The 19,579-nt window shown below is 46.1% G+C and overlaps 1 protein-coding gene across 18 annotated transcripts in view; it reads left to right on the forward strand.

Moving 5' to 3' along the window:
* The window catches only part of LOC129557884 (liprin-alpha-1-like), a 149,939-nt gene extending 130,646 nt beyond the window's left edge, over nt 1-19,293 (forward strand). For 17 of the 18 annotated variants that reach the window (XM_088842800.1, XM_088842799.1, XM_088842798.1 and 14 more), the window contains 3 exons: nt 10,247-10,309; nt 11,817-12,040; nt 13,737-13,907. In XM_088842800.1, the coding sequence (XP_088698926.1) occupies nt 10,247-10,309; nt 11,817-12,040; nt 13,737-13,881 (432 nt within the window). In that variant the 3' untranslated portion in view covers nt 13,882-13,907. Of the gene's footprint in view, nt 1-10,246; nt 10,310-11,816; nt 12,041-13,736; nt 13,908-18,318 lie in introns of those variants that run through there. The other variant, XM_088842811.1, reaches the window with a different exon arrangement.
* Nucleotides 19,294-19,579: the final 286 nt, after the last annotated feature.

Consider the following 19,579-nt stretch of genomic DNA (forward strand, 5'->3'; position numbering starts at 1 on the left):
TACTGGAAGGAAATACATTTTTTAAAATTTGGGGGTGACTGCAACTTGCAGGTTTGAATTATTTGGGACTTGGTTTAACCATTTTGTGAAATTCCTCTCCTGACTCCCTTGTTTTATTTGAACGTGAATCTGTTGGCTTGTTAGCGTTTTTACTGAAAGAGCAGAGAGCAGCAGGGAACTTCAGGGCAGCGGGCTGCCTGTGGAGAACTGGGTCATTGTGACAAAAGGGTTAGAGCTCCGGTCTGTTTAGGGATTGTCCTTCCTATGGTTTGGTGAGCCTTACTCGCTCCTGTTCCTGTGTGGTCTCAGATAATCAGGACTTAACCAGGAAAACCAAATCTGGCTTCTCTCAAAAAAAGTGAGTCGGGCCGGTGTGTGCCAACATGTATCATTGGCCCCACCACAAAAATAAAACACTAGAAAATCATTGAAATGTATAAGGTGGAATGCATTACGATATACAAAATAGTGGCTGCAAGAGGCAGATCAGAAAATACTACGTACCATATGCTATTGTTTACTGAGGGTTTTAAAGCCTCACGTGTCAGCACTGTCCCCACCATGCCTGTGTTCCTGGGCCTGGACTGTAGAGCCTCAGACGTGGGCTCCCAGGGGGCAGTGGTTCTGACTGCGATGATGAGACCCACGGTGAGGCGCCCTCCCCGCTTAGGCAGAGAGCTCAATGTCTCCCAATCAGGGGTGCACTTCCTTACTTTCAGAACAGCTGCTCAGAGGCTGTTGAGCTTGGGATGCTGTTTATGACTAAGCCAGTTCAAAGTAAACTTTTGTTTTGCTTTAAAAATATTTGAATGCCGATGCCGTACTGTGGAAGCTGTGAGAGGTTTTGTTTCCTTGGGCTCAAAAATCACTGCAGACGGTGACTACAGCCATGAGATTTAAAAATGCTTGCTCCTTGGAAAGCTATGACAAACCTAGACAGCATATTGAGAAGTAGAGACATCACTTTGCCGACAAAGGTCCGTATAGTCAAAGCTATCGTTTTTCCAGTAGTTACGTATGGGTGTGAGAATTGGACCATAAAGAAGGCTGAGCACTGAAGAACTGATGCTTTCGAACTGTGTTGCTGGAGAAGACTTTAACAGAAAATAAAACAGTGTCAGACTTTGTTTTTTTGGGCTCCAAAATCACTGCAGATGCTGATTGCAGCCATGAAACTAAAAGACTCTTACTCCTTGGAAGGAAAGTTATGATCAACCTTGATAATATATTAAAAAGCAGAGACATTACTTTGCCAACAAAGGTCCGTCTAGTCAAGGCTATGGTTTTTCCCATGGTCATGTATAGATGTGAGGGTTGGACTGTGAAGAAAGCTGATCGCCGAACAATTGATACTTTTGAACTGTGGTGCTGGAGAAGACTCTTGAGAGTCCCTTGTACCACAAGGAGATCCAACCAGTCCATTCTGGGGGAGATCGATCCTGGGTGTTCATTGGAAGGACTGATGCTAAAGCTGAAACTGCAATACTTTGGCCACCTCATGCGACGAGTTGACTCACTGGAAAAGACTCTGATGCTGGGAAAGTTTGGGGGCGGGAGGAGAAGGGGACGACCGAGAATGAGATGGCTGGATGGCATCACTGACTCTATGGACATGAGTTTGAGTGAACTCCGGGAGTTGGTGATGGACAGGGAGGCCTGGCGTGCTGTGATTCATGGGGTCGCGGAGAGTCGGACACGACTGAGCGACTGAACTGAACTAAACCTGTTTTTTAATTTTTTAAGGTGGAAAATTTCAAACATGCACAAAAGTGGTATAATCATATACCACTTCTATAATATAGTATAATAAATGCCCATGACCCAGCAATTAGCCTCAGCAATTTTTAACACAGGGCCAGTCTCAAATAGATCATTCTTTTGTCTTCTCTCCATTTTTTTTTTTTTTATATAGTAGGTCCTAAAACAGCTTTTTAAACCACGAGCTTGATGCTCGTTTTATAAAACACAGACTTGCCAACTTTGTTATTACATTTAAAAATTGCTTGAGGTAATTATTTCCAGTTTTTTAATATGAATTTTCATACTGGAAAAGACCCTGATGCTGGGAAAGATTGAAGGCAGGAAGAGAGTGGGTGACAGAGGATGAGATGGTTGGACGCCATCACCAACTCAATGGACATGAGTTTGAACAAGTTCTGGGAGTTGGTGATGGACAGGGAAGCCTGGCGTGCTGTGATTCATGGGGTTGCACAGTCAGACACGACTGAGCAAGTGAACTGAACTGAATATGAATTATCATTGGGAGAAAAGCTATGGCCAAGCTAGACAGCATATTAAAAAGCAGAGACATTACTTTGCCACCAAAGGAACACCTAGTTACAGCTATGGTTTTTCCAGTAGTCATGTATGGATGTGAGAGTTCGACCGTAAAGAAGCTGAGCACCAAAGAATCAATGCTTCTGAACTGAGGTGTTGGAGAAGACTCTTGAGAGTCCCCTGGACTGCATGGAGATCAATCAATCCTAAAGGAAATCAGTCCTGAATATGCATTGGAAGGACTGATGCTGAGGCTGAAGGTTCAGTACTTTGGCCACCTGATGCAAAGAACTGACAGATTGGAAAAGACCCTGATGCTAGGAAAGATCGAAGGCAGGAGGAGAAGGTGCGACAGAGGACGAGACAGTTGGATGGCATCACTGACCCGATGAATGTGAGTTTGAGCAACTTCTGGGAGATAGTGAAGGACAGGGAAGCCTGGCATGCTGCAGTCCATGGGGTCACAAAGAGTTAGACACGACTGAACAACAGCAATCATTACAAAGAATTTAAGTGATGTTGCATGTAAAGAAAAATATGTGAATGTCTATCTCCACTGGCTTTTTTCCCAAAATGAATTTTCTCACCTTTTGCTTTATAACTTGAATTCATTTTACCCCCTTAAACCAGACTCAAGCTTCTGTTTATGTACTGGGAATTTTCTCTACCAATGTGTGTGTAAGCTGATCCCCTTTAAAGTCTATTTGTTTCTGAGTGTAAATTTGCTTGCTCCCCGAGCTCCTCCAACAGGTAATGGCTGGTGACACTAAGGTCCCTCAGGTGCTCAGCCAAAGAGAAGCGTTGGGAGTGACCTTTGACAAGTGAAGTCCCTGCCTCTCTCTGCACCTGCCCGTCTGCTCTGGGGATGCTCAAGAGCCCACCAGACGTGGCTGTGGGAGGGGACCACCTCGAGAACCAGGGCACAGGCTGCTCACGTCACGGCTCCCCGGTGCTTTTATTTATTTATTTATTTTTTGGTAATTAATTTATTTTTTATTGGAGGCAAATTATTTTACAATATTATATTGGTTGGTTTTGCCATACATGAATTCGCCCCGGGTTTACATAAGTTCCCCCTCCTGAACCTCCCTCCCACCTCCCTCCTCCCTTTATCCTCCCTCTGGGTCATCCCCGCATGCCAGCCCTGAGCATCCTATAACATGCATTGACCCTGAACTAGTGATTCGTTTCGCATATAACAGCATACGTGTTTCAATGCCATTCTCCCAAATCATCCCACCCTCACCCTCTCCCATAGAGTCCCAAAGACTGTTCTATACATCTGTATCTCTTTTGCTGTCTCATATACAGGGTTATCATTTACATCTTTCTAAATTCCATATATATGCGTTAATATACTGTATTGGTATTTTTCTTTCTGGCTTACTTCACTCTGTATAATAGGCTCCAGTTTCATCCACCTCATTAGAACTGATTCAAATGTATTCTTTTTAATGGCTGAATAATACTCCATTGTGTATATGTACCAAAGCTTTCTTATCCTTTCGTCTGCAGATGGACATCTAGGTTGCTTCCATGTCCTGGCTATTATAAACAGTGCTGCAATGAACATTGGAGTACATGTGTCTCTTTCAATTCTGGTTTCCTCGGTGTGTATGCCCAGGAGTGCGATTGCTGGATCATATGGCAGTTCTACTTCCAGTTTTTTGAGGAATCTCCACACTGTTCTCCATAGTGGCTGTACTAGTTTGCATTCCCACCAAAAGTGTAAGAGGGTTCCTTTCTCTCCACATCCTCTCCAGATTTATTGCATGTAGACTTTTGGATAGCAGCCATTCTGACTGGTGTGAAATGGTATCTCATTGTGGTTTTGATTTGCATCTCTCTGATTATGAGGGATGTTGACCATTTTTTCATGTGTTTTTTAGCCATCTTTATGTCTTCTTTGGAGAAATGTCTGTTTAGTTCTTTGGCCCATTTTTTGATTGGGTCATTTATTTTTCTGGAATTGAGCTGCAGGAGCTGCTTGTATATTTTGGAGATTAATCCTTTATCAGTTGCTTCATTTGCTATTATTTTCTCCCATTCTGAAGGCTGTCTTTTCACCTTACTTATAGTTTCCTTTGCTGTGCAGAAGCTTTTGATTATAATTAGGTCCCATTTGTTTATTTTTGCTTTTATTTCCAATATTCTGGGAGGTGGGTCATGGAGGATCCTGCTGTGATTTATGTTGGAGAGTGTTTTGCCTACGTTCTCCTCTAGGAGTTTTATAGTTTCTGGTCTTACATTTAGCGCTCTAATCCATTTTGAGTTTATTTTTGTGTATGGTGTTAGGAAGTGTTCTAGTTTCATTGTTTTACAAGTGGCCGACCAGTTTTCCCAGCACCACTTGTTAAAGAGACTGTCTTTTCTCCATTTTATATTCTTGCCTCCTTTGTCAAAGATGAGGTGTCCATAGGTGCGTGGATTTATCTCTGGGCTTTCTATTTTGTTCCATTGATCTATATTTCTGTCTTTATGCCAGTACCTTACTGTCTTGATGACTGTGGCTTTGTAGTAGAGCCTGAAGTCCGGCAGGTTAATTCCCCCAGTTCCATTTTTCTTCCTCAAGATTGCTTTGGGTATTCGAGATTTTTTGTATTTCCATACAAATTGTGAGATTATTTGTTCTAGTTCTGTGAAAAATATCGTTGGTAGCTTGATAGGGATTGCATTGAATGTATAAATTACTTTGGGTAGTATACTCATTTTTACAATATTTATTCTTCCAATCCATGAACATGGTATATTTCTCCATCTATTACTGTCCTCTTTGATTGCTTTCAGTAGCGTTTTATAGTTTTCTATGTACAAGTCTTTTGTTTCCTTAGGTAGATATATTCCTAAGTATTTAATTCTTTTCGTTGCAACAGTGAATGGAATAGTTTCCTTAATTTCTCCTTCTATTTTCTCATTATTAGTGTATGGGAATGCAAGGGATTTCTGTGTGTTGATTTTATATCTTGCAACGTTACTGTAATCATTGATTAGCTCTAGTAGTTTTCTGGTAGAGTCTCTAGGGTTTTCTGTGTAGAGGATCATGTCATCAGCGAACAGTGATAGTTTTACTTCTTCTTTTCGAATTTGTATTCCTTTTATGTCTTTTTCTGCTCTGATTGCTGTGGCCAAAACTTCCAGAACTATGTTGAATAGTAGTGGTGAGAGTGGGCACTCTTGTCTTGTTCCTGACTTTAGGGGAAATGCTTTCAGTTTTTCACCATTGAGGATAATGTTTGCTGTGTGTTTGTCATATATAGCTTTTATTATGTTGAGGTATGTCCCTTCTATTCCCACTTTCTGGAGGGTTTTTTTTTTTAATCATAAATGGATGTTGAATTTTGTCGAAGGCTTTCCCTGCATCTATTGAGATAATCATATGATTTTTATTTTTCAGTTTGTTAATGTGGTGTATTATGTTGATTGATTTGCGGATATTGAAGAAAACTTGCATTCCTGGGATAAAGCCCACTTGGTCATGATGTATGATCTTCTTAATGTGTTGTTGGATTCTGATTGCTAGAATTTTGTTAAGGATTTTTGCATCTATATTCATCAGTGATATTGGCCTGTAGTTTTCTTTTTTTGTGGGGTCTTTACCAGGTTTTGGGATTAGAGTGATGGTGGCCTCATAGAATGAGTTTGGAAGTTTCCCTTCCTCAGCAATTTCCTGGAAGAGTTTGAGTAGAATAGGTGTTAGCTCTTCTCTAAATTTTTGGTAGAATTTGGACCTGGACCTGGGCTTTTGTTTGCTGGAAGATTCCTGATTACAGCCTCTAGTTCCGTGCTTGTGATGGGTCTGTTCAGATTTTCTATTTCTTCCTGGTTCAGTTTTGGAAAGTTGTACTTTTCTAGGAATTTGTCCATTTCTTCCAGGTTATTCATTTTATTGCCATATAATTGCTGATAGTATTCTCTAATAATCCTTTGTATTTCTGTGTTGTCAGTTGTGATCTCTCCATTTTCATTTCTAATTTTATTGATTTGGTTCTTCTCCCTTTGTTTCTTGATAAGTCTGGCTAGTGGTTTGTCAATTTTATTTACCTTCTCAAGGAACCAGCTTTTGGCTTTGTTGATTTTTGCTATGGTCTCTTTTGTTTCTTTTGCATTTATCTCTGCCCTAATTTTTACAATTTCTTTCCTTCTACTAACCCTGGGGTTCTTCATTTCTTCCTTTTCTAGTTCTTTAGATGTAGAGTTAGGTTAATCAGTTGACTTTTTTATTGTTTCTTGATGTGTGCCTGTATTGCTATGAAATTCCCCCTTAGCACTGCTTTTACAGTGTCCCAGAGGTTCTGGGTTGTTGTGTTTTCATTTTCATTCATTTTTATGCATATTTTGATTTCTCTTTTGATTTCTTCTATGATTTGTTCATTATTCAGCAGCGTGTTGTTCAGCCTCCATATTTTGGCATTTTTAATAGTTTTTCTCACGTAATTGAGATCTAATCTTACTGCATTGTGGTCAGAAAAGATGCATGGAATGATTTCAACTTTTTTGAATTTACCAAGGCTAGATTTATGGCCCAGGATGTGATCTATCCTGGAAAAGGTTCCATGTGCACTTGAGAAAAAGTTGAAATTCATTGTTTTGGGGTGAAATGTCCTATAGATATCTATTAGGTCTAACTCGTCTATTGTATCATTTAAAGTTTGTGTTTCCTTGTTAATTTTCTGTTTAGTTGATCTATCCATAGATGTAAGTGGGGTATTAAAATCTCCCACTATTATTGCATTATTGTTAATTTCCCCTTTCATACTTGTTAGTAATTGTCTTAAATATTGCGGTGCTCCTATGTTGGGTGCATAAATATTTATAATTATTATATCTTCATCTTGGATTGATCCTTTGATCATTATGTAGTTTCCTTCTTTGTCTCTTTTCACAGCCTTTGTTTTAAAGTCTATTTTATCTGATATGAATATTGCTACTCCTGCTTTCTTTTGGTCTCTATTTGCATGGCATATCTTTTTCCAGCCCTTCACTTTCAGTCCGTATGTGTCCCTCGTTTTGAGGTGGGTCTCTTGCAGACAACATATATGGGGGTCTTGTTTTTGTATCCATTCAGCCAGCCTTTGTCTTTTGGTTGGGACATTTAACCCATTTACGTTTAAGGTAATTATTGATAAGTACGATCCCGTAGCCATTTTCTTTATTGCTTTGGGTTCGAGTTTATACACCCTTTCTGTGTTTCCTGTCTAGAAAAGATCCTTTAGCATTTGTTGGAGAGCTGGTTTGGTAATGCTGAATTCTCTCAGCTTTTGCTTGTCTGTAAAGCTTTTGATTTCTCCTTCATATTTGAATGAGATCCTTGCTGGGTACAGTAGTCTGGGCTGTAGATTATTTTCTTTCATCACTTTAAGTATTTCTTGCCATTCCCTCCTGGCCTGAAGAGTTTCTGTTGAAAGATCAGCTGTTATCCTTATGGGAATCCCCTTGTGTGTTATTTGCTGTTTTTCCCTTGCTGCTTTTAATATTTGTTCTTTGTGTTTGATCTTTGTTAATTTGATTAATATGTGTCTTGGAGTATTTCACCTTGGGTTTATCCTGTTGGGGACTCTCTGGGTTTCTTCGACTTGGGTGATTATTTCTTTCCTCATTTTAGGGAAGTTTTCAACTATTATCTCCTCAAGTATTCTTTCATGGTCTTTCTTTTTGTCTTCTTCTTCTGGGATTCCTATGATTCGAATGTTGGAGCGTTTAACATTGTCCCAGAGGTCTCTAATATTGTTCTCATTTCTTTTAATTTGTTTTTCTTTTTTCCTCTCTGTTTCATTTATTTCTACAATTCTATCTTCTAGCTCGCTTATCCTGTCTTCTGCCTCTGTTATTCTACTGTTTGTTCCCTCCAGAGTGTTTCTGATCTCATCTATTGCATTATTCATTGTATATTGATTCTTTTTTACTTCCTCTAAGTCCTTATTAAACCTTTCTTCCATCTTCTCAATCCTTTTCTCCAGGTTATTTATCTGTAACTCCATTTTGCTTTCAAGATTTTGAATCATTTTCACCACCAAAATTCGAAATTCTTTATCGGGTAGATTCCCTATATCTTCCTCTTTTGTTTGTGTTGGTGGGCATTTATCTTGTTCCTTTACTTGCTGGGTATTTCTCTGCCTCTTCATCTTGCTTGTAATGCTTTGCTTGGGGTGGCCTTTCCCTCTTCTGGCCGTTTGTGGAGTTCTCTTTATTATGTAGTTTCCTCGCTGTGTGTGGGGTTGGACAGGTGACTTGTCAAGGTTCCCTGGTTATGGAAGCTTGTGTTGGTGTTTTGGTGGGTGGAGCTGGATTTGTTCTCTCTGGAGTGCGATGAAGTGTCCAGTAATGAGTTATGAGATGTCAGTGGGTTTGGAGTGACTTTGGGCAGCCTGTATATTGAAGCTCAGGGCTAGTTTCCTGTGTTACTGGAGAATTTGCGTGGTATGTCTTGTTCTGGAACTTGTTGACCCTTTGGTGGTGCTTGGTTTTAGTGTAGGTATGGAGACGTTTGATGAGCTTCTATTGATTAATGTTCCCTGGAGTCAGGAGTTCTCTGGTGTTCTCAGGATTCGGGCTTAAGCCTCTTGCCTCTGGTTTTTGGTCTTATTCTTGGAGTAGCCTCTAGACGTCTCTATCTGTCATTTCCAAGGTGGTTCCCTCTGTTTTAGCTTCTGTTTGCTGGTCTCTTCAGTGTCTAATTTCCGCCCTGATACTAGGGGGTGGGTGGACACTTTTTAAGGCTCAGTTGTTCAGTCCTGTACTGGGAAGGGAGGAACACTGCAGACGAATATCTCTGGCGTCTGTGGGGAGTGCTCGCAGCGTCTCGGCCACACTGGGTTTGCCCCCGCTCACAGCACGTATGCTGTCCCAGTCTACACTGCACAGGCTCTAGGTTGCTCTGCCAGGAACTGTCCGAGGCCAGCGCCGGGTTGTATGCACTTCCCAGGTCTGAGCGGCTCAAGTTCAGGTTCTCAGGTACTCCACAAAGACGCAGACTTGGTTGGGCCTGCGTTTTGTGCCTTCCCCGGTCCGAGCAGCTCAGGGGACCAGGTGTTTGGCGAGCGCGGTCTCTGTGACTTATCGCCTCCCCAGTCCCCGCTACTCAGTTTTCTGGGTGTACAACTGGCGCACCTTCTCAGGGGGATATCGACCGGCCCGAGCCCAAGAAGTCTTGACTAGCAACAAGCCTGTCTGCAGTTTGTATCAGATGCCTTTCTGGGGCCGCGGTTGCCCGCTCCAGCTCTGGCTGCGCTCCCTGCCTGTCTCGGTGGGGGATGGGGGATGGGCCGACCGCAGCTGGCTCACTCTGCTCAGTCCTTTATTCTGTGAGCGGGGCTGGCTGAGTCTTAGGTTAGAGCTTTCCGCCTTTTCGTGGGGAAGCTGTCCCACAGTCTGCTTTGCTCTCCCCAGTTCTCTCAAAATGTTCTTGCGGCATTCAAGCCCAGTCCTCTCTCTAAGTTCAGCCGGCTCCTCCCTGCCCAGCCGCCGCTTGCTAATGGCATATGCAGGCGTCTGCGCTGCTTCTCTGCTGGGAGTTACCGTTTGGCGGGTAATCTGTGGGTTTTTAAAAAATCTTAAAAAAAAAAAAGAGGGTTATGTGGCCCTCTGAGCTTCCAAGGCTCGCCACAGATTCTCCAGTAAGAGTGTTTCCTGGTGTTTGGAAACTTCTCTCTTTTTAAATCCTCCCTTCCCGGAACGGAGCTCCATCCTTACTTCTTTTGTCTCGCTTTTTATCTTTTATGTTTTTTCCTACCTCCTTTCGAAGACAATGGGCTGCTTTTCTGGGTGGCTGACGTCCTCTGTCAGCATTCAGAAGTTGTTTTGTGGACTTTACTCCGCGTTCAAATGTTCTTTTGATGAATTTGTGGGGGAGAGAGTGGTCTCGCCGTCCTATTCCTCCGCCATCTTGTTCCTTCTCCCCTCCCCGGTGCTTTTAAAAGAAGAACCGTACTTTGCTCTTGAAGTTCATGAGTTTTTGTTTTTCCTGTTGTAGGCAAGGCAGGGAGACGACGTGAAGGAAGAACACAATAAGAGAATGGCTGCTCTGGAGGATAAGGTGAGCCAGCCCCATGGCCCCTTTACAAAGAGGCACATATGGCGTGGCCTGTCCCGGCTTGATCTGTGTGTGGGGGAAAGCTCCAGGACAGGAGTTGGAAAACTGTTCCCAAGAGGGCCCCAGAGTAAATGTCTTTACTGGTTACGAATAATTGAGTAGCAGCATTTCATGCTAGTCAATAAGCATGACAGCATCCACAGGCAGTGTGTAAAGGAACAGACGTAGACGTGTGCCCATAACCCTTACAGAAAGCATTAGTGAGCCGGATCCCCCGATGGCCCCAGTGTTAGCAGCCGCCGTGCTCGAACTTTGTTCTCGGTCCACCCTCACCCTTTCGTTTCTTTCTTAGAAGTTTATTTCTGGGGCTTTGCTGGCAGTCCAGGGGTTGAGAGCCCCTGGGGAGCTGCCCTGCGGGGCGGGGCACACCGCCTGCATGCAGAGAGCTGGAGACCAGGCAGGGAGGGGGACAGTAGAGGCCGCTCCCAGGGAACTTTCAGAGACTCGCAGCAGGCGCTGCAGGGAGCCCTGGAGGAGGAATCTGCTGGTTCCCGTTGTGTGATTTGAAGGCGCAGGAAGGGAGAGGATGTGCTGACCGGGCTGATGGGGGTGAACCCATAGGCAGCTGGTTCGCTGGAGCGGAGCAGGAATGATGGCAGGTGGTCCTGGAGCCAGCGAAGGGGGTGGCCCTGCCCTGGGGAGGGGTCGTGACGAAGACAGGGGACGAGGGCACTGGCCCCTGGGGACAGGGAGCCGGCAAGCCAGCATCTCGAGGCTGCCCCTCAGTTGCTTTGAGGTCATGTCTGGGAAAAGAAGGCAGGACCTGGGTGACAGTGGGGCAGGGGGGACATTTGTGGAGAGAAGGGTGTGAGGTGTGAGAGTGGGAGGGCGGCACGGGGCCCTGCAGGCACCCTCCCGTGCGTCTCTGATGACAGAGCCGCCCTTGCAGTGCGAGGGGCCGCCGCCCAGAACAGCCGAGGGCCTGTGCCCTGAGAGGAAAGCCGTGGTGGGGCTGGCCCTCCTGTCCCCTGGCTGCCCCTGCTCGCTCCTGTCTGTGGGTGTTCAGACCAGCCTGGAAAATGGAGGACTGGGAACCTGTGAGGGTGGCCCTCCTCAGTGAACCAGTACAAGTGATGACAACTGAGGTGGACCCAGCGGCTGCTGAGCTGAAGGACTGCTTTTTCTTATTTTCCTTCAGCCTGGCTGATGGGGGCATGGATGTATTTTTTTAATGTTTGATTTTTGTCTCTGACTCCATCAGCCCTCCCTTGTGAATAACCTCATACGATTGCCTTCTGTCCACGCTAAGAGCTGAGTGTCACCAGGCCATATGGGAACTGAATTCTCCTCCTGCCCGTTTCTTAGTACTGCTCGCTTAAGAGATGGCAGTGTCTCCTAAGCATGACCCATTTATCCTCAGTCAGGGCTTCCATGTAAAATTGTGTTCAGTTCCTGATAGACTTGAGCTTTCCTGAATGTCGCTGACGAGACGTGGTCCTCTCATGCCCAGGTGCAGACCCTGAAGGAACAGGCCTGGGATCGCGTGCAGCAAGCCAGCATGCTGGCCAACGTGGCCCAGGCGTTCGAGAGTGACGAGGGCGTGTCTGATGGCAAGGGCGACGGGGTCACCCTCTTCAGCTCGGCCACTCAGCTGTCGCCCAGCGGGCAGAACGATGCTGAGACTCCGACTGTGATACTTCAGGGGCAGCTGGACGCCATCATCGAAGAGATCCGGTGGGTCAGCCTGATGCCAGCTCCCCGGAAACTCGGTTTCTCTGGGGAACTGTCTTCTCCTTAGAGAAGTCTGAGTGTTCCATAGTAAGAAAACTGACTTCAGGTCTGCCTCAAGAATTTTCAGTTCCAAGATTGCCCTTGATTCTAGAGCTCAGTCAGCCAGGGCGTTCTGTCCACAGTGTGGTGTCAGCACTCTGTGGGGGGCATTGTGGGGTGTCCCCCCCTCAGCTCTGAGCCCCAAGGTGGGTGAGGTGCTGAGGCGGTGTCCCCTGCCGCCCGTGCACCCTCCAGCACTGAGGGCGTGCCCTCCTGTGTCGCTCAGAGCCTCCCACGTTCTGGTGAAAAGCCGCCTGGATCAGAAAAGCTGGAGTTTTGTGGTTAGCAAATTCCCACTCAGATCTGCATTTTCCCTTTTAACTTAATACAGCGTGAAGATTGGCATGTTGGAAGACAGTGGTCCAAGGACATGTGTTTGAGTTTTACTCATCTCATCAGTAGATTGGGCCTGGGTACAGCCGGGTGGCTGGGGGCCCTGAGGCCTGCCTGGTGCCACACCCCCACAGCGGTTCCCCTGTCCCTAGTCCACGTTCAGAGTGGCTGCAGGCCGGCGACCCTGCACAGGACCTGGCAGAGCTGCTGCTCAGATAGTTCTCGTCACGTCAGCTGAGGCGGAGGTGCCCGTCCCTGTCAGCTGAGCGTGGGGAGACTGGGGGAAAGGCAGGGGATGGACGGCACAACCAGCAAATGCAGGTTGTGCCACCTCACTTTTGAGGCCATAGACAGACTGCTTTGTAGGCCGTGTTTGAGCACAGACGAGCTCAGGAAGATTGTCTTTCCCCATCCCCCCAGGAAATATGGAATGGTTATAAATTAATATTCTTATTTTTACAGCAAGTTGTCGTAAAAGTGATTTTTCCTTATACAACAAGTTGACTTGATGTAAATGGTAAATTCTGTCCATCAACTTATCAACAGTGAAAAACTTTCAAGATGTATAAGTAGAAGTGAAACTGGAGAGTTTAGTTCCTGTAAGAATCTTATATTTTAATTTGAAAATCATTTTATTTGCATAATCGAGTATTTAAACTGCTGTATAACATCCTCCATGACACACTAGGGGAGAAGAGCAGTAACCATGAATTCTAGGTTAATATGGCACATTGACATGAATCCAGAAACTCACACAAAGCTGGGGGAGAACTTCATCAAGTGATGCGTTTGTCCATATACAACCTCAAAAAAAAAAAAAAAAAAAAAAGATCAACTCAGCACTTCATCTGGTCTGGGGACTTGTATTTAGAAACTCCAGCTTGTTCGTGAATCTCTGTTTTGACTGTACAGAGTTCCCGATTCCCAGTGGAAAAGACTTGAGGCACTGACGTGCATCTCTGCCCTGAGAGCAGGGAAAAGGTAGAGGTTGTCAACTTCAGGTATCTCCTCACAGGGAGAGAGTCGCCACCCAGGCCCCGTCAGAATGTTAGAGTAAATAAGTGCAATCAAACGTGAATGATCAGGGGCCACTTTGTAAGACTCAGTGCTAGTCAAAAGAGGAAAAGTTGAACCTTTTTGCTGAGATGTTAATTGAGCAACTGTTTCTGGAATTTGCTAATCGTGACACAGAATGCCAGCCCAAATGTGTTGTCGAGACACACTCCCCTGCTGACAAAGGCACGTGACGGGTTTTATTCTATTTTAGGTTGATCGAAGAGAAGAACACAGAGCAGTCGGCCGAGGAGGCTGAGAGCAGTGTGGGCAGCGGGAGCTTAGGCAACCTCCGTCATTTTATTTATTTTTTATTTATTTATTTATTTTTTCAGCTTGTCAAATTTATATTTTATTAAAGGGATGTCTATGTGTCCTGTCAATGGGTTTATGTCTTCCTTCAGTGTATTTATTTATTTATTTATATTATTCTTTTTGGAGGCTAATTACTTTACAATATTATATTGGTTGGTTTTGCCATACATGCTCCCTCAACCTGTATCCCTCCTCCTCGCTTGCCAGCTCCTGCTCGCACAGCAGTGGGCGCTCCAAGTCCCAAAGGAGGTGGCACAGCCCGCCGCAGGAAGTAGACAAGCTGGGCATCACGACTGGGATATGTGTCTGGCTCCTCCCTGCCGCGTCCCTCCCCCAGCACACTTGTTTTCTTTTGTTTGTTTGTTTTTTCTCTTTTTACCCAGAAGAAAATCAGGTACATTTGCTACGCTCAGAGGTCTAAGATTTTTTAAAACTGCCTAGTCTTTATGGCACAGTGACAAATTCAGTTCAGTTCAGTTCTGGACCACTGGCTTAGCACGTCATCGTGAACTCAGCCAGAGCCTGCCTCTGTAACATTGGGCCTGGCCTGTGCTGGGCACAGCAGCTGCAGGGAAGTTTCTGTTCTCAGGGAGCAGACAGCTTCATGAAAGTAACCATAGGCAGCTCTCATGGCGTGTGAAAACCGTGCCGCACATTTTCCACTGGGGATGCCTGACTGCAGGGTGCAGGGCATGCGGTGGGGACAAAACCCAAGAATCTCAACTGGTCTGCTTGCTGATGGGCCTGGCCGTGCGCTCAGGCCAGCTCTACGTGTGAAACCAGGTTAAAAGCCGGGGGCCCCAGGGAAGAAGTCGGGCTTCCTCACTCTTCCGAGTCTAAAAACAGGATGACTACCTAGGGCTTTTGGTGACAGAGTGTGTGGCTCTAAAGCACATGTCCCAGCTTGCTTTCATGTTTAGCCTGGGTTTTGTGAGTGCATTGCTGTTTACCCCATGAAATCACGTGTACAACACTCTGCTTTGTAACTGCACTTGCATTATCACTGTTTCCGTTACCACCCATTTCATGTTAGCTATATTGTTAGTCAGCATATAATTAAATTCACTGTGAATCATTTTAGTGGCATGTGAAGTGGTAACTAGTCCATGTTGTGGTCTTTTGACACGCTGTTTTTATAATTTGCATCATTGACTAAGTAGTTGAAATTTAAAATTCTTTGATGATTTCTCTGTGGTTTCATGCTTGATTTCTTTCCGAGTATTTGTAAAAGAACAGTTCTGTATATGTTTTCCTTGCTGTTGGACTTCTCTGACGGTGTGTCTGCTTTTGTCATTGGTTTTGATTTCCTGTCTCATCCTGCTGTCTGCTTAGTCGTTGTCAGTCAGGCAACGGTCAATCAGTCGTTGTCAATCAGCTGTCGTTTGCCCATCCGTCTCCCCTCCCCCATCCTCCCACTTGCTCTGGTCATAGCGGTGCTGTGGTCCACAGCGTGAGTCCCCTTAGTAGGGTTTGTGCTTTGTCTTCGTGTCTCATTAAATGGTGTGTTTCCCCCATAGCAGTAAGTTTGAATTAGCGTATCACTAAGCAGTTACAGGAGAAGGCAATGGCACCCCCACTCCAGGACTCTCGCCTGGAAAATCCCATGGACGGAGGAGCCTGGTAGGCTTCAGTCCATGGGGTCGCGAAGAGTCAGACACGACTGAGTGACTTCACTTTCCGTTTTCACTTCCATGCATTGGAGAAGGAAATGGCAACCCACTCCAGTGTTCTTGCCTGGAGAATCCCAGGGACGGGGGAGCCTGGTGGGCTGCCATCTATGGGGTCGCACAGAGGGGACACGACTGAAGCGACTTAGCAGCAGCAGCAGCAGCAGCATGCAGTTATAAGCATAATGTAGATGGATCCTAAACTACATAACGTGTGTAATTCATAAATGAGATGATCCTTACATAAAGAAATGACCCTCTTAAGTGTAGATTTAATGGACTTTTGACACAATATCCTTTCTGTGTAGGCGCTTGTATTTAAGACTCTCAATGTCATCAGCTTTTGCACAGTTAATGTCTCTCTTAGACTTTAAAAAAGTATCTTCTATGGTTAATGACTGCACCTGCTATTATGCTAGTTTTCATTCTTACATATTTTCACAGGGAACCTGCTTTAATGAATTTATTTTGAGAAGTTTTAAATCAAATTCTTTGTAAGGATTTTACATAAATATCCAATAAGTGGTCAGATTTCTTCAATGTTGAAATAGGTATTATGGTAACTTCCTCATCAGTTAAATTACTAATTTAATGTTTAACATTTTTTTTTGAGAGAAACTAATTTATAGAGAAATTTGGCTGAGAATAGACAACTGTTAAGGCCCTTTATTGTACAGAATGCTGTGCTTTATTAAATCACGATATTGTAATGGAATTGTATCGTCTGAGTAATAATTGATAGTGTTTCTCTAGTAAATCTTCAATAGCTTATTTAATTTCTGTGGTCAAAAATATGTTCTGTTTCCAGTTACATGTTCTCTAAATCTTCATCTCACTTATATGTTTGCAGTCTTTTTTGCTTTACTGTCTTTGCCTATACTGATTCTTGAATTTTTAGCTTCAGAGTCACAATAAATCTGGTGTCTTTTCATTTCTTTGCATGCATCTATCAACCTAGTGATTTAAGGAAGCATCGTTGAAAGGTAAACTACTTAGTACTTTAGCATGCCTTTGTTTCTCTGTGAAGTGTTAAACAGTCCTTATCGTTTAACATGAATGAACACTATGTGGTTATGTACTGGTGAATAATTGACGTTTTAATGGAAGTAACGAAGCTCACCTACCACTTAAAATATGCTGATGGTTCTGTTGGAAATAGGTCATTTGTTGGGACAATTGTAACAGTTTGCTTTCTCCCACTTGTTTGCCTTCTAATCATCTCATGCTTATTTATAATAGACATAGTATCATTGGTTATTTTTAAATTTTTCTTTACTTATTTTTTTTGCCATGCTGCACAGCTTATGGGATCTTACTTCCGCAACCAGGGATCAGACCAGTGTCCCGGCAGTGAAAGTGCCAAGTCCTAACCTCTGACCACCATGGAATTTACATTCGGTGTTTTCTTAAAAGTCACGACTGTTAGATTTTCTTAAAAGACATAGATGTTAGATTTGCGGGAAGCCAATTTACTGACGGTGGGTAGCAGTGTGCAGGAGACTCTGTGCACCGGGCACCGTGTCAAGTGCTTTCCAAGTCTGTCATCTCATCCCACAGACACCCAGGTGAGGTCTAGGCTGCTGTTATCCCCATTCAGCAGACATGGACACTGAGACTGAGAGAGCCCAGGCTCACACACAGCAGAGCGGTGCGGACTGGTCTGATCAGAGCCTGGACGTGTACCCGTGGTGCCGTCCAGCTCTCTTTCCTCCTGAGGCTCTCGTGTCCATCACGGCATCCCTGATGGAGGGAGCATCAGGAGGGAGCTCGGTGCTGCTCCCCTCGGGTCACTTGGATGAGCCCCTGTTGTTGGGATCCAGTGCCCCGAGGGTTGGCCTTCCTTGTCCCTCTCCCGCTCCCAGCCCGCTGACCGAGGACTCCTGGGGCCTTCCCGCAGGACTCGGGCAGCCGCACTCTGGTTCAGGCAGCTCAGTGCCCGGGAGCCCTCCTGCTGGGCACAGCAGGGCAGCGCCGTCACCCTGGGATTGGTGGCCGGGGTGTGCCGCTCTGTCAAACCTCAACATGGATCAGCCGTAGGCACCCATATGTCCCCTCCCTTTTGAACCTAACTCAAATCTCCCTCCCTATTCCACTGTTCTAGGTTGATACAAGATCATCTGTTAGTGAGACCTAGGGGTGCTTTATGGCAACCACAGTGAGCGAATTACACTCGAACTGTGTGTAAGCACTTCAGGGTGTAGCCCCCAGTCTGTGTGTTCCCTAGAAATCCAAGGCAGACCCGTGGTGTTCGCATGGAGGGGTTAGGTACCTTTTCTGTGTTTCTCTGGTCGTGATGGGTTCCAGTAACCTGCATCATCACTACAAATGCTCTTGGGTGGTGGCACAAGCGGTGTGCTTTCCTCCTTCAAACAGAAAGGTCTGGACGGCTTTGCTGAGAGGTTTCTTACTCTTGAAACTGGTTCTTCTGAGCAGCGTCTGGCGATGAGCACAGTCCTTTCATCAGGGCAGTTCATGCCATGCAGGGTTCACGGTGCTGGCATTGCTCTGCCCTCCTGCCCGGCAGGGCCATCTGGTTGTTGGGTTCCAGGGAGGGCAGAGCCCGGCTGCAGGGAGGCTCTGGTCCGGGGTCTCTGCACTCAGTCGGGTGCTCTCGCTGCCCCACAGCCCTGCCTCTCTTGAACAAGACAGTCCTTTAAGATGGCATTAAGCTATAACAAGGGTTTATTTTGTACTTGGGGGAAAGCATAGCTAATAGATTTTCAAATAAGTTTCTGGTTATAATGTAAAGCCTGTGAGATTGCCTTTTACGACAGTCTTTTGTTACCCAATTTTACACTTACCTCATTCCCTCAGCCGCCAGCTATCCGGGAAGAGGTAGGAGGCATCGAAGGCAAAACCTCGACCCCTGCCTCGCCGCGGTCCCTTCGGCTGGACCGGCTGCACACGGGGTCGCTGCGCACAGCCAGCCACGAGGCCATCAGGGACGCCTGCAAGTAAGGGGCCTGTGCGCCTCGGCATCAGTTTCAGGAGCCCTGCGCCTCTTGTCTTGAAAGAGTTGCAAGGATGATTTTACATGAATCCCACTGGGTTCGGTGCCTGGGTTTAGTGGTGGACTTCAGGTGCTGGGGGAGGAGAGCTCAGTGACCTCAGTGATTTTAGGAAACATCTGTCTCGATGGATTGACTCCTGTGGGAGCTTTCCTCCTGCTCTTGCTAGAGGTCTGCCCGGCCCGGGGTGCGTTCCTGCTGGTGGCGGCCCCTTGCCTCTCGGGTTCACTCTTGAGGGTCCCTCCCTTTTCCTCAAGCGTCTCCTCTCAGGAGACTCTGTCCACTCCCGTGACTGACACTGTCCTCATTCAGACCACCACCTGCTGATCTCCTGTCCTGAGCCAGGCAGCACTCGATGGAGGGCACGTGTGGTCACCTGACCAGCAGCCCTGCACGGTGACCGTCGCTCTCCTGCCACTGCCAGGGGCAGTCACCATGCGGGAGGCAGGGCTACTGCCCAGAGCCGGGGAGCTCGCCTTCTCTGGGAGTGTCGTCACCTGCCGAGCAGCGACCCTGAGGGAAGGTTGGAGCGCCCTCTGCACCAGCTGGCCTGGGGTCAAGTCCTCCTTGGGGGAGAGCTAGAGGCAGGGAATCGCAGCTTCCCGGGGTGGTTGTCTGTGGCCAGGAGCCTGCTTTGCTCGTGTGGAGTGTGCTTGGTGAAGGAGACTCCACGGTCTGCTGCGAGGTTGAGGCGCGGGTGTTGCTGGGTGCCCGGTTCTATCAGTAGGTCCTGTGGACGGGTGTGTGTTTGCACAAGGGTGCCAGATAACGGTCGTTTTCTCTCCCCGAAGCTCGACAGGCTCCCAGGACAGCCCCGGGAGCAACCCCAGCAGCAGCAGCCAGGACTCTCCGCACAAAGCAGCAAAAAACAAAAGCATCAGGTACTCCATCAGCCGCATATTTCAAAAGAAGTAAAAGGGCCGGCCCGGACACCCCGGCAAGGAGGCATTCGGACCAGGTGGGTGCTTCACCGTTCGGAGTTAGGGGGCCTGCAGGCATGTCCCTTCTGCGTCTCCCCCGTCATCCCCACGAGGCACCTGTCACTCACGCTGGGGGTCCTCCTGGGA

The sequence above is a fragment of the Moschus berezovskii genome, chromosome 13, assembly GCF_049115385.1.
Source record: "Moschus berezovskii isolate FMDL1 chromosome 13, NW_MosBer_1.0, whole genome shotgun sequence".
Taxonomy (NCBI): domain Eukaryota; kingdom Metazoa; phylum Chordata; class Mammalia; order Artiodactyla; family Moschidae; genus Moschus; species Moschus berezovskii.